Source organism: Eumetopias jubatus, unplaced genomic scaffold, assembly GCF_037043125.1.
Source record: "Eumetopias jubatus isolate StellerSeaLion01/CBP00866 unplaced genomic scaffold, mEumJub1_p1.0 scaffold_13, whole genome shotgun sequence".
Taxonomy (NCBI): Eukaryota; Metazoa; Chordata; class Mammalia; order Carnivora; family Otariidae; genus Eumetopias; species Eumetopias jubatus.
The window spans coordinates 41,594,840-41,620,519 of record NW_028274819.1 but is presented as its reverse complement, the minus strand read 5'-3'; the positions used below and the strand labels follow the sequence as shown (position 1 = coordinate 41,620,519).

Below are 25,680 nucleotides of genomic sequence, written 5' to 3'. Positions count from 1 at the left end.
TTAAGGGCGCCTGGGTGGCTCAGTCGTTAAGCATCTGCCTTCGGCTCAGGTCATGGTCCCGGGATCCTGGGATCGAGCCCCGCATCGGGCTCCCTGCTCCATGGGAAGCCTGCTTCTCCCTCTCCCACTCCCCTTGCTTGTGTTCCCTCTCTCACTGTGTCTCTCTCTGTCAAATAAATAAAATCTTTAAAAAAACAAAAGTTTACTTAAAAAAATTTTTTTTAAAAAGTTAACCCTCCCAAAATGAATTAATTGTAACTGGAATCACATCAATTTTTCATTTTCTTTTTTAAATTGGATAAAATAACCTTAGAACACATAATGATGAATATATTTTTTGAGACCAGTCAAGAAAATTACAAAAAAAAAAAAATTAGGGGAGATTAGCCCTAACAAATATTAAAACTTAACATATAAAATTTCTGTATTCAAACAGATGGTATGGTTTTAGGAAAAGGCAAATACATCAGTAAAATATAGTCCAGAACCAGACTGAGTTATGAGAACGTGCTATATACATACACACACATATATAGAATATACCTACATACATACACATTTATATGTATTCATAAAGATATCTTCTCTTGAGCTATCTTTTATATGTGTGTATATATATATATATATGAGCCTGCACTAACTGAACGCATTGAATTAACTGAAACTCTCCATTCTTTCTTAAAAATATGCAAATTATGATCACAACACACAGAACTTTGGTAATAGGTTACTCTGTAGTATTCCACTCCTACCGCTTCCCACAGTAAGTTATATGTTTCCAAACACCAGTGCCATTGCTCATGGTTTTGCAGTTTAATGCTGCACAACTCTAGGGGGTACCATTCACATCATAATCTGTGTGAAAGGCACTGCCTGCTGAAGTTACGACTGCCATATGTAGCTCAACCAGCATGGCCATAAGTAGCAGCTCTAGCCCAGAGTTGCATTTGTTCCTGGGAACAGTTTATATCAGCAATAATTTTTCACATTATTCAATTTAATTAAATATTAAATAAAACTACATTTGCAATTTGGAAAAGGAATTTGAGAAAATAATTTTTAAAATACCATTTAAAAATAAAGTAACCTTGGGGTGCCTGGGTGGCTCAGTCAGTTAAGTGCCTGCCTTTAGCTCAGGTCATGATCCTGGGGTCCTAGGATGGACCTGCATTGGGCTCCCTGCTCAGCAGGGAGTCTGCCTCTCCCTTTGCCTCTGCCCCTCCCTTCCACTTGTGCTCTCTCTCTCTCAAATAAAATCTTAAAAAAAGTAAAAAATAAAAACAAAGTAACCTTATTTTGCTCACCTTAAACATGACGTTAATTTCTTCCCCCATTGGATCAGCATTTACCATTGTCACTTTTAGGGGCACAGCATTAGAACTGAAGAAGGAACATGACTACAAATATAACACGCTATGCATTAGAAAGGTAACACTGGAATAAAAATGGGTTTAAGATTTTTTGTCCTAAGCATTTCTCCTTTCACTTGTTCTTCTGAACTGTGGCAAATGAAATAATACATGTGAATTGCTTTTTAGATCATCCAGCAGACAAGAGGTATTTAAAAATACTTTTTGAAACTTAAACATAGCATAAGTAAAATATCTACTACTCTCTAGATGAGAAGCAAAACCTTAAAAATTTGAGACAAAAGTTATTAGAAGTTTGAGCTTTAAAAGCATCTTAATTCCTCAACAGAGCACAAAATTCTGTATATTCTTCTCTTTCCTCTAAAGCAGTATGATCTGGGATGAGACCTCTACTTCTTCTATATTGGTACTCTTATAATTTATAATTAGCCATGCAATCAAATAGTGACACTAAATTTAAAAATTTCATTAGCAAAGATCAAATCTTATTTTAAAATGAAACTGGTTAAAAAAACTAATTTAAGATAGACCAATTAAGGGAAACAACAAAACCCAAGGAGAAAATGTGACCCCGTGGCCCCTGCCAATGACACACAACTCAGGCACCCACTGTTAAATTTCAGGAAAGAGAAGCCATATATCAACTTAAAAAGAAATCAAAGACTCCTTTATGGATACTTGTACCCTAGCCTTTCAAAACCACAAACACTAATGGATGAATTAATTGGTTGCTTTTGCTGAATTCATTAAGAGAAAATCCACTATTTGTATAACTACTGGCCCCGTTTGAAATATAATTACTCAATGCTGATGATTCAACTACTTTTTGATGGCTCTAAAAAGTGTTATAAACCTGGGAAGAGTCTTGACCATTCACATGGGAGGAAAAGAAAATGCTATCAGTGACTGGAATTACAACATATGCCTACAAGGTAGCTATTATACCATAGTAAAAAATAATTTATTTTGAGACAGCAAATAATTTTATATTTTCTTCTTCTTTCAGGAAAGGTGATTAACTAAAAATATACTGAGGTAGGGGCGCCTGGGTGGCTCTGTTTTTTTTTTTTTTTTTTTAAAGATTTTATTTATTTATTTGAGAGAGAGAGAATGAGAGATAGAAAGCACGAGAGGGAAGAGGGTCAAAGGGAGAAGCAGACTCCCTGCTGAGCAGGGAGCCCGATGTGGGACTCGATCCCGGGACTCCAGGATCATGGCCTGAGCCGAAGGCAGTCGCTTAACCAACTGAGCCACCCAGGCGCCGCTCAGTTGGTTAAGCGACTGCCTTCGGCTCAGGTCATGGTCCCAGGGTCCTGGGATCGAGCCCCACGTTAGGCTCCCTGCTCGGCGGGAAGCCTGCTTCTCCCTCTCCCGCTCTCCCTGCTTGTGTTCCCTCTCTCGCTCTGTCTCTGTCAAATAAATAAATAAAATCTTTAAAAATATATATATATACTGAGGTAAATATGGATCTTACACAGACATCCAAAATACTTATAACCAACCTATGCAGATGTTATCCTCATTTGCCTTAAGTATATCAGCCCATCTGCTTTCTTCCTACATTTCTTTCCAACAAATTATTCTGAAGTGTAATATGAACTTAGTATATGTCACCTTAATATTTAATTCTTTTGCAACAAGACTTGGATTGAGAGGAAGACGGCATTTATTTCTTAGAAAAAAGGACTGTACTCGTTCCATACTCCTTTGAAGGACAACCTAGGAAAAGAGAATAATACTGTAAGTACATAATGGAAATGAAGACCTATATTTAAGACAAAAAAATTATGATGTGGACCAACCCAAATTTTAAAATGCCCAACTGTCAAATGGTCAAAAACAAGTTGTTACTAAAGAGTTAATTTTTACTATAAAAGTGGAATTAGAATGGTGAAAGGCTTATAAACATGGGGGGAGTACATATGGTCCATTTAACATATTAATTAAAACTCTAACAGTCAAATAAATAGAAATTAAACAGAAATGAGATGCAATTTTTCATCTAACAGATTAAAAATTTAAGGTAACACCCAGTCCCAGCAACAGGGCAGGAAAAGATATTTTGGTAATATATTGATGGAGAAAAAGATATAACTAAAAATATACACAGATCTTGACTCAGCTATTTAACCCACAGTAATATCATATAAGGAAGTAGTAGCAAAGGGGCAAAAACTTATTCACTATAGTTCATTGTAGGACTGGAAAAAGAAAAATGGGTAAACAACCTACACAGGTAATGATTCACAATTTACGCTACAATACCTTGTAATATTATGTATCCATTAACATGAAGTGTAACATGAGACATGAAGTGAAGTGTGACATAGGTCTTCACATAACTTCTCTAAGATGAAGTAAAAAAAAGCAATTTGCAAAAACAAAAACCCACAAAAAAACACATAATTGCTGAAAGAAATTAAAGATCTAGATGAATGAAAAGACATCCTGTGTTCATGAACTGGAAGACTTATTAAGATTGCAGTATTTTCCAAATTAATCTACAGACAACACAATTCTTTTTTTTTTTTTTAAGATTTTATTTATTTTTTTGTCAGAGAGAGAGACAGCAGAAGCAGGTGGAACAGCAGGCAGAGCAGGTCGAGGGAGAAGCAGGCTCCCTGCCAAGCAAGGAGTCCGATGCAGGACTCGATCCCAGGACCCTGGGATCATGACCTGAGCCAAAGGCAGATGCTTGACCGACTGAGCCACCCAGGCGTCCCTCTTTTTTTTTTTTTTAAGATTTTATTTATTTGAGAGGGAGACAGAGAGGGAGAGAGGGAGGGAGGGAGAGAGGGAGAAAGGGAGGGAGGGAGGGAGAGCATAAACACAGGGAGCAGCAGAGGGAGAGGGAGAAGCAGGCTCCCTGCTGAGCAGAGAGCCCAATGTACGGCTCCATCCCAGGACCCTGGAATCAGGACCGGAGATGAAGGCAGATGCTTAACTGACTGAGCCACCCAGGCGCTCCACAGACTGAATACAATTCTTATCAAAATTCTAACTTCCTTTTTGCAGAAACGTACAAGATGATCCTAAAATTTAGACAAAATTGCAAGGGACTTCTGAACAGACCAAAAAAACAAAAACCTTGTAAAAGGACAAAGTTAGAGGACTCATACTTCCTGATTTCAAAACTTACCACTAAGCTACAATGAAAACAGTATGGCATAAGGATAATCTTATAGATCAACGGAATAGAATTCAGAGTCCAGAAATAAACCTATATGTCAATGGTCAACTGATTTTCATCAAAGGTGCCGAGATCATCATGGGAAAGAACAGTCTGTTCAACAAATGGTGCTGAGAGGTTTTGAAGATGCTGCCCAAGGGAAAAAGCAGTTCTGGAAGAGAGGGGAGGTGGGGAACAGCCTCTGGGAGTGACAGTTCTGACAGAAGTCTCAGCGTGCCAAAGGTGGTGGCAGACACATTCTGTGTGGAAAAGCATGGGAAAATCATGGAACCTATGGAAAAGTTAAAGTCTGGAATGAGATTAAATAAAGTGGTTGCACATTATAGTGAAGATAAAGTGATGTGGGTTGGATGACCAGAGGTTCCATGGTGGAACCACTTCAGAAAGCAGCATTTGCCCTGCCTTTAAGTGGGCTGGATAAGCCAGTGTTTACAGACCCTCCAGTTAAGACAAAATTTGGCTATCATATCATTATGAAGGGAGAAAATTGTGACCAGGAAGGAATTCATAAGCATGGGAATCAAAAAACACTAATTTTCTGAGTTAGGTTGTAAAATCTTTTCCTATGGTTTTAAACAACCTTTGAATTCATCTGCTCAAAATAGCATACGTATAGTTAGAGTCTATTGGATGCCTATTGGTAAAGAATAGTAACTCATCAATACTGTAGAGATCCTTTAACATCAAAATATTTATGTTCCCTCTTTTGGGTACATACCTGTCTGGCTGATCCACTAGCCTGCCTTACTTTTTCTGCTACTCCTCCTAAAAGTTGTACAAGTTTTGTCTGCTTCAAAAGTTCTTCTCTGAGTCCTTTTCCTCCTACTGAGAGGAGAGCACCCAAAACATGTTCGTATCGGGCACCAAACTGCGCATCATGCAGGGCATCCTTGAGGAGCCTAATACAACAAAATATTTATGTCAGCCACTTTTTTTTTTTAAGATTTTATTTATTTATTAGAGAGAGAGAGAGAGAGAAACAGCATGAGAGGGGAGAGGGTCAGAGGGAGAAGCAGGCTCCCTGCTGAGCCGGGAGCCCGATGTGGGACTCGATCCCAGGACTCCGGGATCATGACCTGAGCCGAAGGCAGTTGCTTAACCAACTGAGCCACCCAGGCACCCTATGTCAGCCACTTCTGAAAACTGGATGCATGTCTCTTGAATATCAACTTAGGTTCATTTTATGGTATCCAGGAATTTATTTTAAGCTATATAAGAACTCATTATTATGGAGCTCTAACATGCCAAATATCTTTGCAATAAAGAGTTTTGTTATTTTTGGTTTTATTTCTAAGGACATAAAAAAATGGCTTCTTTATAATAATGCCCTTAATCAAACATCTGGTATTGATTATAAGCAGTCTGAGCATACCATTTAGACTTTCAGAGTATATCATCTCTATAAATACTAGGAATGGAAATAAATGACTTAAAAAATAGTTTAAATCTTACCAATATAAGTTGTGTGCTATGTGTATATTTCCCAATGCCCTGGACAGAAGGAAGCGCACTAATGAACTGTTCAAGTAAATTTCGTATTTCAAAGCCTACACATAAAGGAAAATAAGAATTACTAGTGGTCAAACCCATACTCCACTATGAGGAAAGAGAAAATACTGATAAAAATGAAACGAATTAACTTATATATGTTATGAAATCAAGCAGAAAAGTGTAGATTTGGGAATAAGATTCATTAGCTATGTTTAAATGGCTAGTAAAGAAAAATCAAAGAAAAGTTCAAGTCTGATTTGTTCTGCGAATCTAAAAATGTGAGAATTAAAAATCCAGGTACATATATATAATACTCAAGTGGGGCAGCTAACAACAGTGGGAAAAAATTCATACTACATCGAAATGTAAGGTACCTCAACATTCCCACAAAAGTACTTTTAAAACAGAATGGGGATCCTTTAGCAAGTTCCCTACTCATAAAAAATGGGTGGAGTACTGTGGACAGGTAACCTAGTAAAAAACTCACCTGTACAAACTGTGGAAGAAGATCAGTTAGTTCATCATCACTTATAGCCTCAATCCAGGTCACAGCTATGGACCTCACTTCCTGATCAGCAAATCTAGAGAAGTACCACAAAAATGAAGATTTGACGGTGATTTCTTTCTAGTGAAGCTGTATTTCCTAGAAACACAATTTTCATCTATACCTGACAAAGAATATTCAAATAGCTCTTTATTCAAATGCAATGTGTTTCTTTCTTTCTTTTTTTTAGGAAGAAAAATCTTACTGTACTATACAAATTCAACTTCAGGACTGTTCAGAAATCTTAAGCTTATGAAAATTTTGAGCTACATCATAAAAATATAACAGATTATTCAAAATTTAGAACTTAAATCCCTCTTTAGGTTAGTTGTTTTTTTTTTTTTTTAAGATTTTATTTATTTATTTATTTGAGAAAGCAAGAACCAGAGAGTGAGAGCCAGAGAGCACGAGCAGGGTGAGAGCGCACAAGCAGGGTGAAGGGCAGAGGGAGAAGCAGACTCCCCACTGAGCAGGGAGCCTGATGCGGGGCTACATCCAGGGACTCCAGGATCATGACCCGAGCTGAAGGCAGACACTTAACCAACTGAGCCACCCAGGTGCCCCTTTAGGTTAGTTTTTAAATGACATGTCATCTCTATTCTTTTTTTTTCTATTCTTTTTCTAATTTGCTTTTAAAAATAAACTCTACACACAATGTGGGGTTTGAACTCATGACCCACTGAGATCAAGAGTCCCATGTTCTACCAACTGAGCCAGCCAGGCGCCCCCTGACATCTCCTTTTAATAACCCCAGCACAAAAAGTATGTTGCATTGAATCGCTATGTATGTTGCATTATATTGCATTGAATTGCTTTCATGTTAAAACAAAGGGAAGTATTCCTGCAACATAATACACCTTACTGGAAAAACTGGCAACAGTAAAATAGAGCAAGTACATTCAGTCATGGTTAACTTACTTTGAGTCAAGTAGTTCCAGCGCAGTCAGTGGGTGCAATGGAGGCCACTGCTGAAGCAGTGAGTAAGTTTTGGCAAGATTAACCCATTTCCAGTTTGGGGCACTTGCTAGTACTTTAGGAAGACAATTTGGGTGTTTGAGGCAATAATAGCGTTTCTCCCACAAAAAGGCTTTATCTTCTTTAGAAAGTCTGCATATATAACAATTAAATTCCTTCTCAATGATATATCATAATGAGTTATAATCTCAATGATTAAAAATACAAACAAGAAATTTATTCATTTTAGGACAGCCACTTCTTGGTAGAATCATTAATACTAATTTGGAATAGAAAAACGCAATGTACAGCAAACACTACTAATTTACTCTAATTTGGGGGATAGAAAGAAATCATTCTGCCTTGATAAAAGTCTTAGTTATGAAAATGAAGGCTAATTCAGTATAATAAAAATTTATTGGGCTCTAACCAGATGCCAAGCACTAGAAATCAGAGTTGAATAAGCAGAAACCACCCTGAGATAGCAAGGATTTCATCCATTTTATACAAGTAAAACAAATGTCATGCAAAAAAAAGAAATGCTATTACATTTTAGAAGATGAGTTTAGAAGATGATTGTACAGCTCAAATGAGGAGCATTCAAAATAAGTATTTGTTTGGGAGACTCTAATTTAGTCTTAATGACAAATGTTTATGTGAATGAAACAGTCACTATTTTACTACCCATCCAACTACTTTTGTGTATAAATACATGCACTGATGCATTCATGTCATGTGGAGCCCTGAAAAAAATTCAAATATTGCAAAAAGGTGCACAGTTAAGTCTCTCCTTCCAGTTTCCCTCCCAGTGACAACCGCCTAATAAGACTGCATATCCTTCCAGAGATAGTCTATTTGTATAGAAGCATATACATAGGTATGTGTAGATTCTTTTTTCTTTATGTAAATAGTAACACACCACATAAACTATTCTGCTCCTTGCTTTCTTCATTTAACATCTTACATATTAGTACATATAGCTATAAGTTCATTCTTAATAGTTACATAATACTCCACTGGATAAATGTACCATAATTTAAACTTTCCTGATGGACATTCCCTGTCACTTTTACAATAATCCTTTACTCTATAAGCAAATATGAAAGGTTTTCTCTAAGATATATAATTAAATGGAAATATAACTACCAGGTTACAGACTATGTACATTGTGACCTTTATCGATTTTGCCAAATTGCTCTCCCAGAGCTCCTTAGCCAACAGTTTAATTCGCATTTTTCTGTATCCTCATCAACACTTTATATGACATTTTAATTTTCAACCAAGTCGTGTGTCAAATGTTATCTTGTATTAATTTTCCTTTTCTTGATTACTGAGGGGTCAAACTTCTTTTCAGATATTTAAAAGGCACTGTATTTCTTCTCCAAAATATTATCTAGTCATATTCTTTGTCTATTACTAAGTTGTTGGTTTTTCTATTGATATAAAAAAGTTCTTTATATACTTTTAAAAAATATTCATATTTACTGTAAATTTAGTTCTCAATGTTGTTTTTTTTAAGATTTTATTTATTTATTTGACAGAGAGAGATACAGTGAGAGAGGGAACACAAGCAGGGGGAGTGGGAGAGGGAGAAGCAGGCTTCCCACTGAGCAGGGAGCCCAATGCGGGGCTTGATCCCAGGACCTTGGGATCATGACCTGAGCCGAAGGCAGACGCTTAATGACTGAGCCACCCAGGCACCCCTTTGTTTGCCTTTTGATCATGTAAAAGTTTGACTTGTACAAATTTTGAAAGTTTTATGTAGTTATATGGCTTTTTTATAAAATTAAAAACAAATAGAAAACTTACCATACCAAGAAGATTACTAAATCATGAACTAAATCAGGGCATATAATAAACTATTAACTTGAGATTTACAATGTAAGAAATACCCAGGCAGAACAAAAATCAAAGGAGCATACCCAAGTGACGAGTCTCTATGAAGAATATCAAGAAGTTTCCCTTTTGTATCATTCCCCAATGTTTCTAAGTTGTATTGCTGTATAATGCTTCTGTCAACTTGAGGAGTAGTATAAATGACATCAAATGTAGGAGAAGGAAAATCAACCTTAAAAATTTAACAGAGGTTGATCAGATTGCAGCTAAATAGTCCACATATCTACCACATTAATTTGTCTCTGAGAAAACGGATTCTTAGCCATCAGGGTGACTATTAGATTGAATACTGAATTAACGTCCTTTAGCTGAAAGTGATTACCATCATTGGTAATACACATATATTACATGGGATGGATACAAGTTCATTTTTTTGCTATTTCTCAGAAATAGGAAATGGTTTATTAACATTTAAATTGAAGGCAGGTCCTAAGATTAAACAAGATCGATTAGGCTTCTTTAATTTTTTTATTGTTATGTTAATCACCATATTTTACATCATTAGTTTTTGGTGCAGTGTTCCATGATTCATTGTTTGTTCATAAAGGCTTCTTTAGTTAACAATCCAAATCATGGAATACATATACATCTTAAAAATAAATTTCAACCTCCCCATGTATCAAGAAGTACCATTACCTGTAACACGATTCTTTCCATCACATACCCTTTTCTGGGTACTGTTCCGGGAACAGGATTTGTATGTGACGAAGTCCAAAGATACAGAAGCTTAGTTCCACATGTTAAAAACCTTCATGGAGACAGAAGAATACTGTAGCTTTCATTTTATTTATTTTTGTAGTTTTCATTTTAAAAATTGTCTCAAAACTCACATCACACACACACACAAAATAAAAAACTCACGTCACATGTTATGAATTTGAAATGTACTTCCAAACATTTATTAAGCATCCATTAGACAAAAAGAGTCCCTCTCCATAGTGTATTAATACTTCAGGTAAATGTACTGAAGAGTGGGGGTTGGGACAAAGGGAGGGGAGAATGAAATAATGTATCTTGGGAGGAATGGGGTTGAGGATAGAATACAAAAGGGTAAAGACTCAGAGTCACTTGTCCCCAAAGCAACTTTTAAAAGAGATCAAGAGTAGAACGCTCTTCCGACTGAGTTAGCAGGCGCCCCCACCCGCAAGCAACTTTTATAAATAGGAAGGTGAAGAATAGTCTTTGAAGATCATCTACAATGGAATACATCTCAAGGTAATAGTTTGGATTACATAACTCCTCACTGACTTTCACCTTAAGAACAAACCACATGCCAAGGAAACCAATACCCACTTTGTAGCAAAACACTAATCATTTCAGATGAGAAGTTGTGTCTGTGTTCTAAACCAGGGGTCAGCAAATCTTTTCTGTAAAGGGTCAAATGGCAAATATTTGGGGCTTTTTGGGTCAATCTCTGTTGCAGACTCAACCCTGCTGTTATACTGCAAAATTAGCCATGAACAATAAATAAATAAAGGTGTACTGTGTTCTAACAAAACTGTTACTTACAAAAAACAGGCAGTGCACTGGAGCATGCTGACCTTTACCCTAGACTACCAATTTATGGTCTACTTAAAAACATTTATCAATAAGACATTGATATATCTTTACACAGAATAAATTTCTGAAAAATAACATGAGATACATAAAAGCAGGAAACTATAAACTTCAAACTTTATTCATTTTATTCAAATAGCAAATATCCTTTCCAAAACTAGACTCTAGTCTTAATGTTTTCTCTTGAAGGTTAACAGCCTTTAAATCTTCAACACATTATATTCTTTTCAGATCCACCCTCACCCCCAACTGGATTTTAAGGCAAATTCTGTTATTATCTCATCTGTAAATACTTTTATCTCTCTCTAAACAATAAACACTGTTTTATTTTAAAACAAGTATACCACCATTATCACTCCTAAAATAATTAACAATAATTACTTAAAATCATCAGTTATCTAGTCAGTATTCAAATTTCCCTGATTGTCTCACAAATTTATTTACAGTTGGTTGTTCAAATAAAGATCCAAGCAACTTCCAACATTGCATTTGGTTGATGTCTTTCTAAGTATATTTTAATTTAAGGGCCTAACTGGAGGCCTGTCACCTGGTTTTGTAAATAAACTTTTATCAGAAGGAAGCCATACTCATTTACATATTGACTTTTGTTGCTTTTTGCCTTCGCTTTTGCGTTTGTGAGAGAGATTACAGTTAACCCTTGAATAACACCCCTGAACTACACAGGTCCACTTGTACGAGGGTTTTTTCGATACAGTACTATAAATGTATTTTCTCTTATGACTTTAATAACATCTTTTCTCTATCTCACTCACATTATAAGAATACACTATGTAATACATATTAATATACAAAATACGTGTTAATCAACTATGTGTTATCAATAAGGCTTCTGGTCAACAGCAGGCTAGTAGTTGAGTTTTTGGGGAGTCAAAGTTATTTGCATGTTTTTGACTGCATGGGGGGTTGGGTGGGGAGGAAAGGCACTGCTAACCCCCATGTTGTTCAAGCATCAACTGTATTATGACCTGCAAAGCCTGAACTACTTCTATCTGCTCCTCTTTACAGAAAAAGTTTGCTGACTGTTATTTTTACCTATACATTCTTCCTTTTTATCCCTGCCATTTGTTGAGAAAATCAGGTCTTTTGTTCTAAGAATTTTCTATATCCTGGATTTTACTGATTGCATTCCTCTAGTGTCATTTAGGATGTCCCTTTATCTCCTACATTTTCATAAAGTAGTAGTTAGATCTACAGGCTTGATCTGATTCAGGTTTAGTTATCTGGTAGGAATAGTTAATAAAGGTAGAATTGCATACTACTTCCTATTATATCAATCAAATAAAAAGGCACACTGTTTGGTTTCTCTCTCTTTCTGTGAAGTTAAGATAATCAGTCTGTTTGGGCCCAGTCAGTCTAAACTACCCATTATAAAGTTCCAGAAAAGTTAATCACTTAATGGTGTTAAGCAAGCATTGATAATCACTGCTTAAATCAATGGTTTTCAACCAGGAGTAATTTTGCCCCCAGAGGACATTTAGCAAGGTCTGGAGGCACTTTTGGTTGGTAACTAGGGGGTACTATTGGCAAATAGTGGGCAGAAGACAGGAATGCTGCCAAACATCCTACAATGCACAGGACAGTCTCCCACAGCAAAGAATGATCTGACCCAAAATATCAATAGTGCCAAGAATGAGGAACCCTGCCCAAATCTATTATTTCAGTAGGGGTTACAAAATTGTGATAGTCTATCATTTCTTGAGCATCTATTAGCTGGAATTTTTCTATCACCTTTCTCACATCAATTATTTGGTAACCCTGAATACAACTGTAAAGGAAAGGCAGGTTAAATGCTTGATTCTGTTTATTTAAAAATGAGTTAAGAACTCATTTGTTATTGAAGCTGACTGAAATGCCTCTAAGTTTTTGGCTTCCCTCTGAGAGTGACTTCATCAGGTTGTATGCAGGTTGCACCTTAAACATAAATTATTTTTAAGATTTTATTTATTTGTTTGAGAGAATGAGCGAGCGAGAGAGAGAGAGAGAGGGAGAGTGCGCGCGCGCATACAAGCAGAGGGAGAGGGAGAAGCGGCTCCCCGCTGAGCAGGGAAGCCCAACTCGAGGCTCCATCCCAGTACCCTGGGATCATGACCTGAGCCAGACAGACACTTAACTGACTGAGCCACTCAGGTACCCCAACATAAGTAATTTTTAAAAAGAATTTCAAGATCGAGCCCCACACCGGGCTCCTTGCTCGGCAGGAAGCCTGCTTCTCCCTCTCCCACTCCTGCTGCTTGTGTTCCCTCTCTCACTGTTGTCTCTCTGTCAAACAAACAAATATATTTAAAAAAAGAATTTCAAGACCAGGATTTCTGATCACTATACTACAGTAAACTAAATGAATTAAATCATTAACACTTTATATTAATGTTTAACCATCTTCCCTCTGAATATTTTTTGAATGCTAAGACCTAACATGACCTACCTAGATCAACTGCACTACTTGGCAAAGTCTCAAGCTTAATGCCATCTGCTCACTGTTTTAACAGCAGAGTGCTGGATGCAAACTATTTGTTTAACAAAAGTCAACTGCCCTTCACCTTACTCTCTTGAATTTTTAAAGAGTGTTATATCATTCATCAAAAAAACAAAAAATAAAAAACAACAACCCATTTATTACTAGACAATAAAAGTGGCAAAAAGTGATGGTACATCTTTAATGAAGCAAAGATTCCTGGTGCTTTCAAGAGTAAGGTTTTCAGAACTGACTGACTTATTTTTTAAAAATTTGAGAGAGAGAGGAGGGGGGGAGAGAAGGAGCAGGGGGAGGGGTAGAGGGAGAGGGAACAGCAGACTCCCCACTGAGCAGGGAGCCTGAGGTGGGGCTCGATCCTGGGACTCCGGGATCATGACCTGAGCCAAAGGCAGATGCTTAACTGACTGAGCCACCCAGGTGCACCCCAGAACAGACTTATTTATAAAAATTAATGATAATGATGCAATTACATTTAATTTTCTCACATAATTGCTCCCGGACACTAATTTATCACAATTGAGAACACAATTTCCCTCCTTCACATAGCATAGCATAAATGCTATGCGTTTGTCGTTATAGTAATACTGTTATTAAACACAATAGGCTTCTTGACTGCAGAACTTTAGAGATACTTTAATATGCTAATGTGCTATCACTGGGCAAAATGTTACTATGTACTATACGAAACATATCTGGAGCTTACTCAATTGATTTTTTTTTTTTTCCATTTAGATAGACACTTGACAGTCTCATGGAACATACTACTACTTAAAACATAATTAAAATAGTCAGTTGAAAGGCCAGATAGATTACACTACCCCAGTGGCTATGAGACACAAGGCTCAAAAGGAATTCCTTACCCCTAAAGATCAATAAGGTTTTGTACATATGAGAGACTTTTGGAGATTAAAGGCCAGGGGCCCACAGCAGTAAGGGTTTATCAGTCAGGTAAAGAGAAGGAAATAATGTGTGCAGTTGTAGACTCTGAAACTGGAGAAGAATGGGGAAAAGTATGAGAAGAGGAAAAATGGCAGTTGTTTTACTGGTATCAAGGAAACTTATAAGACCATGACTATTATATCAATAACATAGTTCTTTGCAAAATGACAGAGAGTGAACTGGCTGCTGCTTTTCTCCTGGAATGGTGAGTGGCAAACAATCCTCTAAATACCCAGACAGGTATGTTCAAACTATAGCAAAATAACTCTGTGATTTCTTCTAATCTGTGTCTATGAAATAACCTCCTTTTATCACACTGGAAAAACTGAGGTAGCAAATTATGTCACTGTTCCCCACGCCATTCTCTAGCCAATTCTGATGTTGCAGATGTGTCCACAGTAACTCACCATCACAACTCAGTAACACTTACCGTTTAAAGTCAAAAAGAGGTAAAGAAACTTTGCCCAAAGCTTCTGGCCCCTTTCTCTGCTTATTAGAATCAGGGGAACTTCCACTGCTCTGATTTAAAATTCCAAAAAGAGTAAGGTGAAGAAGTGATTCTAATGGCAATTGTGATATCTGGATGGGAAAAATGATTCTAAGGGGGGAAAAATGTATTAATAGAAAAAAACAAATTAGATCAAATAAGAAATTTAACCATTTAATGAGACTGACAATTTTAGGTATTTCATTTGACTTATCAAAAAATCTTTAATCCCGAGTAACTTTTACGTAAGTAGCAAACTTGGCCAATATGTACTATAAAAAAAATCTTAAATAAATTTCATTAAAATTTCAAATATGTAATATTTCTTAAGAAATTTCTTAATGCCTTTACTCAAGACTTGATAATATCAATTTCTAGGCAAAATAATAGTCATTTTTATTTCCTTTAGGAAAAACTAGATGACTATTTCTGATTCAGATATATATGTATATATGTATATGTGTGTGTATATATATATACACATACAAGCAGACATATATGTTTATCTTTTTAAATTTTTTTTTTTAAGTCTGAAAGGATACATTGGGTCAAAAGTGGTCACACTTTCTCCAAAAGTGTTGGAAATAAAATGACACCCTTTTTACCCATACATATTTTCGTATTATTGTTTTCAAAGATGCATCATTTTTGTTATTTAAAAAGACAAAAGAAAAATAGGAAAACACTTAATAAATGCAGAATAAAAAGTTCTGCAATTACATACCTGCCTAAATAGTGAAAGCATTCCCTTAGTTTAAAAAATATTAACAGTGCAAAATATATTGTACATGGATTTAATTTTCTAATGTTAACCAAGAACTAGGCTTCATATATACAGTATTACAGAATACTAAACTAAGCAATGTTATAAAAACCATTACTTCTATGGTTTGTATGTACAATTATATGTAAATTTACAGTTTTAACTTGACAAAAGTCTAAGAATAATTAATGGCATGTTCTGTAATTTAATATGTAATTTTTCAGAACAGTATTTCAGATTTTTAAATGAGAATTTGTCTCTTCTATAGAGTACCTAGTAGAGACCTTAAGATGTAAGAATTTAGTGGATTTTAATGGAAATTGTGATAAAAACAAAAACTAGGATGCATAAATGGAAAAAAGAGGGCATACTGAAAAAAATAAAAAGCCAAAACTTTCACTTACAGTTCATCCCATTTAATAAGATAGAAGAAATTCTTATAAGTGCCAACCTTCTTTGATTGAATAGGTTTAAAAAGATCCTTTCCATTGTGAGACAGGGAACATATCAAGTAGTATTTTTCATAACTGAGAAAAGAAAGATTTTTTTAATTGAATACAAATTCGTTAACTAATACCAAATGCATTTCATTAGCCATTCTTCTCTAAAAGTGACTATTATCTGAAATGATTTGGTCACCATTCATTTGAATTTTTGGAAAGCATCTGAAATTGAACTATTGCAAATTCTACAAAAATAAAGAAAAAGTATAGCAGAGGCAGTACAGAAGGAAACATATATCCCCAGGTGCCAGTCTAAGGGGGCCATGCTAGAAACCTGATCACAATTTTGTGCTCAGTTAGTTACTAGCTTTAGATTTTAGCTGAATGGCACTAAATAATTACTTATTTCTAGGTAAATTCTTAGAAGAAAAAGTACAAACATTATCTTCTGTAGGTGCTATTTTCCTTTGCTAAGTAACTGAAACAGAGTCAGTTAAGCATATTAATGGTGCACGGGCCTGACTTGCACTGAGCCCATCTTTCTAATCTATTAGGAGGCTTCTATCCATGGAATACATGCTGTTGTATTCTCATTAGACAGCAACGATTTAGCCCCTAATTGCCACAAGTACAGAGCTGGTTAGATACTCTCAGGCAATCTTGCAGGCTAGAAGCCTTAGGTTCAATAAAACTGTGTTCTCCTGGATTCGAACTTACTACTAGGCTTACACATTAACCATTTTGTTCCTATATACAATCTATTAATCATTCGAAATATATTTTAAATCTGATCTCACTGGTTCACAAAACACCTCTAGCTAACTACTTGACTACTTTTCAACCGCATTCTATTTGTCCCTCTTCTCTTCAGCATTTTACTTTCTTTCCATCTTAATTATCACTGCAATTTTCTGTACTGTCTTCTACTAAGTATTTGTTTTCCATTAGTATCCCCAAATTTGTGTGTGTATATGAATCTGTATGGAGGATGTGGAAGGTATTATCCCTGTAACATTTAAAAGAATCAAATATCTTCACATAGTAGTAGTACCCATTTAAAGCCAAGTTCCAAGAGGGCAGAAATTTTTTTGTTGCCTTGTTTACTGCTGAATCCCTAGTATGAGGAACACTGCCCAAAGATGGTATTCATTAAATGAGTTAATATATCACTTTCAAGTAATTATGTATTCTATTTTATTAATCTAAAGCTCAATTTAAGCAGAATTTATGTTCGGTATCTCTTCACTAGTCTTTATTTTACTTTATAGCGTTAAGTTATGAAACTATTTCATTACAAATATTCATACTTTTCAGTTTATATCAGTCATTTCATAAACTGAAGTTGGCAAACTTTGTGGCACTGACAAAAAAAATCAAAAAGGAAAACCCTTATTAAAAATTCAAAAGAAAAAATATACTCTTGCGACTTCAAAGCCTAGCAATCAGTAAATTGTAAACTAAAGAGGAAAAAAAAATGTGCTAGAGCCTAGTGCCATCACACTGTTTCAGATTACCCTCATTCTAAAGGAAAGGCTGGAAAAGTCATAATTTATTAATTAGCATTTGCCTTTATAAGTTTAAACATATATTTTCCTGCCTGTTTTTTGCATGTAGTTTGATATTTTTTATTGCAACAGCTTCAAACATCTCTGTAATTTTTATGAAAACCACAAAGGTATCTGGTCATTCTTGTATCATCCATTTAAATATTAAGAGAACAATGGATGGCTGACATTTTATAGAATTAGAACAGCTTCTGGGTAAAGCTGTACATATTCTGGTTTAAACAGTTACTTACTTTGATACCCAATTACTTGAAATTCCATGTGCAGCAAAAATTGTAAACTGAAGCTGTTCTGTTGTTGTCCATGCTTCCTTGATGTTCCTATTACTTTGGGCACAGTTTGCAGGACTCCTACCACAATTTGCATGGAGTCTGAGAAGATCATAAATTGCTGTAGTTAACTGGTCCATGCTTACTTGAACAGGATTTTCAGGATTTAGAGATCCTAGATTTAAAGAAATTGTTAATATAATTCCCTGAAAAACCAACAGTTATTGCTAAAATTTAAAGAACTTAAAAGACATACCCCTAGATGAACTCTTACTAATATCTCCTTCTCCAGACACTGAAGTCACCTGCATACACACATACAAATTAGTCAGAAAACTGCCCATGATGTATTGAAATTAAAGGTAAAAATTAAATGCTATATAAGGAAACCTCCCAAAAATTTCTGTACAATAAAACAAAAAAATGCAAGAAGAAAGTGAAAACCCCAAATGAAATAAACAGATGATTTTTAGTTATCAAGAAAACCAGAATAACTGAAAATTAGTGCACAATATAGAAACTCAACAAAATCTGTCTCATTAAATCAGTCTAGTAATTAAGATTTGAAACCCAAAAGTGATAAATACACTAATATGATAGTTTATATTCCATTAGTTTCTTTACTATTAATATAATAATATCTTTGGGGCACCTGGGTGGCTCAGTCGGTTAAGCGTCCAGCTTAACCCCTGCCTCTCTCTCCCTCTCTTAGGGGAAAAAAAAAAAAAAAAGAAAAAAGAGACCCAAATTTCTATATACCATATAGATAGGCTCTCTGTGAGAATGAATGGATAAAGCTATCTCTTAGATATCTGTTGAAAGGCATACCATCACCATAACTTTTCCTTCCTTTAAATTTATTGTCTTGTAATCCACCTTCTCTCATCCTTTCATCAGAGCTATGAACAACCCTATGAACAGAGGTAATTAAATCCCATGGAAATACCATAGGGAGAGCTTCCTACTAAAAGCAACAGTATGGTATCAAGAAAGGACTCCCAATCTGGCTGTTTCTGAGGTAATAAGTCACTATTAGTGAGACTTCTGGTTATTTTCAAGAGGAAGAGGTATCACTGAGGTAGAACTTCTCCCATGGGCAGTCATGGACGTTTCCATCCAGGATGACAAATGGTAACTATTACCACTCAGGTTCTGAAGCTCAGTATCCACTCTGAACCCTCCAACCAACTTTCTTATGCCACAGTTCCTCCTCCACACATAAAAGGTTCACAGTTTGACATCCGTGTATTCAGTATCAACCCTCACAAGCTCTTCCAAAGCAGCCCATTTCTTCTTAGGAGTTCCCAACTTTACCAAGTGACCAAATCAACTCAAAAGTGGAAAGCCAAGGCTAAAATAACACTTTGTCTGGAAGAAGCAAAAATCTCCCAGTTTATGTGATAGATACTCACTGAAATACATATTTTCATTTAACAAAATGCTAATTACTAAAAGAATACTCACATCAGCACTTTTACTCCTCGGAAGATTAACTGCTCTCTTTAGCTTCTTTACTGATTCTGTGATGGCAAGAGTCTCTACACCATCTAAAGCACTACAGATTTTTCTTACAGCTTTAATTACTTGATCTACCGCTCGGTGCTGGTTCTTTAAAAATAAAAAGTAAAAGTCAGAAATTAGACATTTTAGATGTGCTTAAGAACAGATATCCTTTCCTCTTTTGTGATGAAAAAGAAATAACCTTTTCAATTATCTATTTTATTCTGAATAGGAAAAATTGGGTCTGATTTTTCACTTTGCCTTAGACAATTATTCATACACAAATGCCATTAATTTCATATTAGAATAAATTATTAACAAATTACTAAGTCATTAAAAAAACTGGAGTTATTTTTTACTCTCATTTGAGATTAAGTTCCACATTAAAAACACCAATCCTGCCTGCCAAAAATTTGGTATCAAAAACCAAGTTCTTCAGAGGTTGGCCACATATTAATAACACTGGGCAACAGTTATGAGACGTAATCAACTTTTAAGTATCGTCTACATCTGTATAACCATCACTTTTTAAGTTTTGTCTGATGAAAAAACTTCCCTGAGGACAATTCCTCCATAGTATTCAACCACAGTTGATTTCACCATGTTTCAAAAATGTACATGTACAAATATATTATAAAATCATTTACCTGATGAGAATATTTAAAACTCCCTCCCCATTCCTCCAGCATCATTTTAAAGTATATGTCTCATTAAGAAACATTCTTACATAATGAATTAATTCATCAAACATTTAAGCCACATTTATATGCCAAGTACTGTTAGAATGGGCTGAAACTTAGTACTGTACCATCCCTTAAAAATTTAAACTTTTCCACCCTTGAGGCTTGGCAACCATAATCTAAATGCTCCCCGTACCTTCATGCTTAAATGAAACTACCTCATTTTCTCAAACACCCAAATTACCTTCCATTCCTCCATAGGCCTAAAAGTCTATTTTCTAGCTCCCCATTTTTGCTTACATAACTTATATTTCTGCTTACTTTTACTTCTACACCTTCATGCAAAAACTTTTCCAATTTTGAGGCTCAGGTCAGGTCCCCATCATTTTTTACATGCCAGTTATCAATTTATTGTCTATCAATTCCAAATCTATCCTTCTTTGCTCCACTTTGTGATACTGAAGCTAGGCCTATAAATATTTCTCCTTTGCCAGCTGACACAATGTTAGGTTTTGTCACTAGAGGGCACTGAAGGGACGCTCACGCACCAGCAGCATGAAGACACTGCTCATCAAAGTTCTAGTCCTCCAGTTTTTACTTCAGCTTCAGATCACAGTGATCCTCAAAGATCAGCTTCAGCTGCCCCCCCAGGCCATGGTCTCCCAATCTGACAACTCTATCAAGTTTCTTTGCTATAAGCAACCTATGTGTTCCTGTAATAGCCAAACCTTCTTAGCAGAGGCTGGGTTTCAGCCTGAGGTTGGAGGGGAGGTTCTATCATATAATGCCTCAGAATTCCTTCACTATCCATTGTTCCTCAACCTAGAGTTGACAGCTGCTTTTACCACACCTATTACTTCTGGACCCCTCAGAGCATGATTGGCAAACTTTTTAAAGGCCAGAGAGTAAATATTTTAGGCTTTTTGGGCCATACAGTCTCTGTCACAATTCAACTCTGCTATTATGGTGCAAAACAGATACAGATAAAACATGAACCAATGAGCATGGCTGTGTTCCAATAAAACTTTATTTACAAAAATAGGCAATAGGCCAGATTTAGCATGCAAGCCATAATATGCCAAACCCTGCCTTAGAATCCTTTCTTACCCTTTAGAGTAATCAACTACCTTTTACTAATTAATGACTCTTTAAATTTCCCTGTTCTACTACTGTGTTTTCTGTCTTCTAACTTTGCCTCTGATGGCCTGATCTGCCTTGCAACTGACATGTGGTCCTTTCCCCCATTGTACACCCTATTTTTGCTCTGGATATTCACCTGACTTTCTACCCTATATCCTGTAATAAGCCTCAGTTATATAAATGTCCATGTGGAAAATTCATAGCATCTTTGACCCCAAAACTATACCCTATCAGAATCTTAACTACAATATCATACTCTGATCACAATCTCCTTTGTTCTCACACATTCATTCTGACTAAACCAAGTCTTTGAGCTCAGATTCTATTCTCTGCCTCTTCTACCAGGTAGTTGAATACTTTCAAAGAAAATCTCAGAGCTGTACAGATTCAACATTCCCTAATTTCAGCAGGAACCTGCATGCCACTTAACATTCCTTTTACTTGTTCTTGGTCAGTTCTCTTCCCCATTCTTCTTAGAATAGGAAGCCAAACCATTATTCCTTGGTTCAAAACCTTTGCTGCTACCCTAACTTCATTTTAGTAAAATAACACCTTATCTCTAGAAAATTAAGGCCAGTCAGAATCAAAACTTCTGCAACTTCCTGACCTCCCCTAAAACCTAATTAAAATGTACAAAGACTTCTACGTGAATGTTTATAGCGGGATTACTCATCATAATAACTAAAAACTGTAAACTGTCAAAATGTCCATTATTTGGTGACCAGATAAACAAAATGTGGTATATCCATACAATGGAATTATTTAGCAATAAAAAAAAGTAACAAACCATGGATACACACTACAACTTATATACAACATGGACAGAGCTTAAAGACAGTATGGTATGTGGGAAAAAAATCAGATGTAAAAGATTCCATAGGGTATGATTCCATTTACATGAAATCTCCATTAAAGGCAAATCTATCAAGCTAGGAACCAGATCAGGCATTATCTGGGGGTGGGTCTGGGAATGGGGAATGACTGCAAAGTAGCAAATGGAAACTTTTAGGAGTGATGAAAATGTTCTAAAGAACTGGATTGTGGGGATAATTATACAACTCTATGCATTTACTAAAAGAAATCACAGATTTATATACATCCAATGGGTACATTTTATAGTATATAAATTATACCACAATAAAGCTATAAAAAATGTGGGTAATAAGTGATAGTCACTATTTTAAAAAATTTATTTTTTAGTCACTATTTCAGATAAGATGGTCATGAAGACATCTGTGAAAAGACATTTGAGTGTAGACCTTAATAAACTGAAGGGTAAGCCATGCAAATATCTGGGGGAAGAGCATTAAAAGTAAAGGGAACAAAGAGGCGCCTGGGTGGCTCAGTCGGTTAAGTCCGACTCCTGACTTCATCTGACTATTGACTTTGGCGCAGGTCATGATCTCAGCGTTGTGAGATCAGGCCCTGCATCTGGCTCTGCCTACTTAACATTGCTATTAAGGTGAATGAAAGTCATCACAAAGATAAAGTCCAAAATTAAGTTCTATATCTTCCACCCAAATCTGCTCTTCTGTTGGTTTCTCCCTCTCCCACCCCTCTCTCCCCCACCCACCTTCTGTAGCTAGCAAAACATCTTCCTAATTGATTTGTTTCCATTCTCTCCTCGCTTCTTCACTCTAGCTAGAACGATAGACCTTATATATACCAGGCACCCTCCTCCTCCCCTCGATAACCAGATAGCTTCTTTCTCTCCTACAGTTCTTTGCTCAAATTCATCTTCTCAATGAGGTGTTCTCTGAATAAAATGTTGAAACTGCAACATTACCCTCCTTTATTTTTCTCTGTAGTGCTTACTATCTGATGTAGCATATGTTTTGCTAGTTTTATTGTCTGTCTCATCCAACTAGAGTGTAAACTAAGAGCTGGGATTACAGTTTCATGTGCTCACTGCCATATCCTCAGCACCAACAACAGGCCTCACAATGAGGAGATATTCAGCAAATATTTATTGAAAAAATGTCTATATGCAAGAATGCATTAGTAGCTAGAAATGTGAGAGTCATCCTACACTATTTCTTCTCTTATATCTCATTACTTACAAAATTTTACCAATTTTATCTCCTAAATATTGTTAATCAGATCCCTCCTTCTTGCCTTGGCCACACTCGTTATCTTTCACTTGGACTACTATAAAAAACCTTCCTAAGTAGTCTCCCTGAAACCAGTCCTGCCAGAACTAAATCTAACTTCCAAAGTATGGCCAGAGTGATTTCAAAGCTTAAGACTAAACAAGTCACCCACCCCATTCCACCCCCTATCCTCAGCTAAAAATATCTTAAATGGCTAGAGCAGGGGTCAGTAAACCTTCCCTATAAAATAGCAAATAGTTGGGGCGCCTGGGTGGCTCAGTCGTTAAGCATCTGCCTTCGGCTCAGGTCATGATTCCAGGTCCTGGGATCAAGCCCCGCATCGGGCTCCCTGCTTGGTGGGAAGCCCGCTTCTCCCTCTCCCACTCCCACTGCTTGTGTTCCCTCTCTCACTGTGTCTCTCTCTGTCAAATAAATAAATAAAACCTTTAAAAAAATAAATAAAATAGCAAATAGTAAATTGTTTAGGTTTTGCAGAATATACAGTACCTGTCCCAACTACTCAGCTCTAGTATTAGAGCACAAATGCAGTCACAGAAAATATGTAAACTAATGGGTGTGTCTGTGTTCCAAAATCGGCCCTCTAATCTAGAGGACAGAATAAAAGTTAACATGGATTGTAAGGTGGTAACTCATATCCGGGATCTCCAGCGTCCTCTCCTAATCTTCCTGTCCCACACCGTACTCTATTACAGAAGTGCATACATTTCCACATACGTATCACACCCGTGTGCTTCTGTTCACATGCCCTTCCCAACTATCTTCTAGCTAACCCATACTGACGACTTGGCTCAGGTAAACACCCTTCTTAGAGGCTTTCCATGAACTCTCAAGTTGGAAGAAGTGCCCTTCTTTGATATCCCAAAGAACCCAATGTGTACCTCCATGCTACATTTACTATACTGTATTGAAATTTGGTTTAAATCCATCACTAGTTTTAAGTTCTTGGCAAGTGGGGACTAGGTCTTTCATTTTCATAACTCCAGCATCTAGCATATGGTATACATTCAGTTAATGCTTTTTGAATTGAACTAAAGGCTCCTCTCAGTAATGAAGCTGAAGTGAAGTGAAGTGCTGACTCAGGCAATATTGAGAATTTTGGTTAACAAGATGGGTCAGAAAAAAAGTCATCAAACATCAACATCAAGAATATAGTTTAAATCATCCTTCTAAGATATTTCCTCGAACACCACACTAATATTTAAGATAGAACAAAGACAAGAATCCTTAAGTCATCATGCCAAAATGTGAATTAAGACTTACTTCAATTTGAAGAGCCAGTTCCACTTGGTTGTGATAAGAATCTAAAAGTTCATCAACAGGGTATCTGAAATAAAGAATAGTTATTATGACTGAAGGATACTATACACAAATGATTGTTTTATTCACCAAAATAAAGTATTCACATCCAAAAGCAAAGTTTGAAAACCTGGAATTAATGCTTTAGATGCCACACCTTGTCAAGACTTCTCTATAAGGTTTTTCCATTTGATGCAGGTGTTTGTTTAAATCCACAGGTGTTTTATCATCTTCTGCCTAAAAAAACATATGTATACACACATTTTTAGCAAAAAAATAAAATCCATTCTTTGGTCTTTCTATTGCCAAATTAAATATGGTTAAGCGTATGATAAATTCTTGAAACTAAAGTGATTTTTCAGAACAGAGGCTAAAATATTATCAGAATTAAATACTAGGGCGCCTGGGTGGCTCAAATGGTTAAGCATCTGCCTTCGGTTCAGGTCATGATCCCAGAGTCCTGGGATCGAGTCCCGCACTGGGCTCCCTGCTCAGCGGGGAGCCTGCTTCTCCCTCTGCTTCTCTCTCTGTTTCTCATGAATAAATAAATAAAATCTTTAAAAAAAAAAAGAATACTATTTATAACTGAGGAAAAAAAAATCAATATTCTGAAAAATTTTATAAGTAAAAAAAAAATGCTTTTGTCTAGTTTCTGATATATAAGTAGCTCCCAAAGTAATAACTACTTCTGTTCTATAAGGAAAGAAGAGAGAGCTTTAAAAAACAAAACAATTTTTATTTTTTAAAAAAATTTTACTTATTTGAGAGGAAGAGAGCGCACAGCTGGGGGAGAGGCAGAGGGAGAGGGAGAAACAGACTCCTCATTGAGCAGGGTGCCTGATGTGGGGCTCGATCCCAGGACCCTGGGATCATGACCTGAGCTGAACGCAGCTGCTTAACCGACTGAGCCACCCAGGCGTTCCAAATCAAAACACTTTTAAAGATGGCTGGCAGCCAAATGAAAATGATGGTGAGGTTGGAGCAGATGGGG

At 36.2% G+C, this 25,680-nt stretch overlaps 1 protein-coding gene and 1 pseudogene across 2 annotated transcripts in view; one reads left to right on the top strand and one right to left on the bottom strand.

The window, feature by feature from the left end:
- The window catches only part of PIK3C2A (phosphatidylinositol-4-phosphate 3-kinase catalytic subunit type 2 alpha), a 101,389-nt gene that overhangs the window by 20,847 nt on the left and 54,862 nt on the right, over positions 1-25,680 (bottom strand). For both annotated transcript variants that reach the window (XM_028116865.2, XM_028116866.2), the window contains 15 exons: positions 24,847-24,926; positions 24,654-24,717; positions 19,427-19,570; positions 18,219-18,267; positions 17,927-18,137; positions 16,090-16,212; positions 14,866-15,033; positions 10,082-10,193; positions 9,472-9,617; positions 7,514-7,702; positions 6,539-6,632; positions 6,013-6,107; positions 5,279-5,459; positions 2,985-3,089; positions 1,305-1,397 (listed from right to left, as the gene is read on the bottom strand). In XM_028116865.2, the coding sequence (XP_027972666.1) occupies positions 1,305-1,397; positions 2,985-3,089; positions 5,279-5,459; positions 6,013-6,107; positions 6,539-6,632; positions 7,514-7,702; positions 9,472-9,617; positions 10,082-10,193; positions 14,866-15,033; positions 16,090-16,212; positions 17,927-18,137; positions 18,219-18,267; positions 19,427-19,570; positions 24,654-24,717; positions 24,847-24,926 (1,854 nt within the window). The remainder of the gene's footprint in view (positions 1-1,304; positions 1,398-2,984; positions 3,090-5,278; positions 5,460-6,012; positions 6,108-6,538; positions 6,633-7,513; positions 7,703-9,471; positions 9,618-10,081; positions 10,194-14,865; positions 15,034-16,089; positions 16,213-17,926; positions 18,138-18,218; positions 18,268-19,426; positions 19,571-24,653; positions 24,718-24,846; positions 24,927-25,680) is intronic.
- Positions 4,687-5,102, top strand: LOC148162634 (peptidyl-prolyl cis-trans isomerase NIMA-interacting 4 pseudogene; annotated as a pseudogene).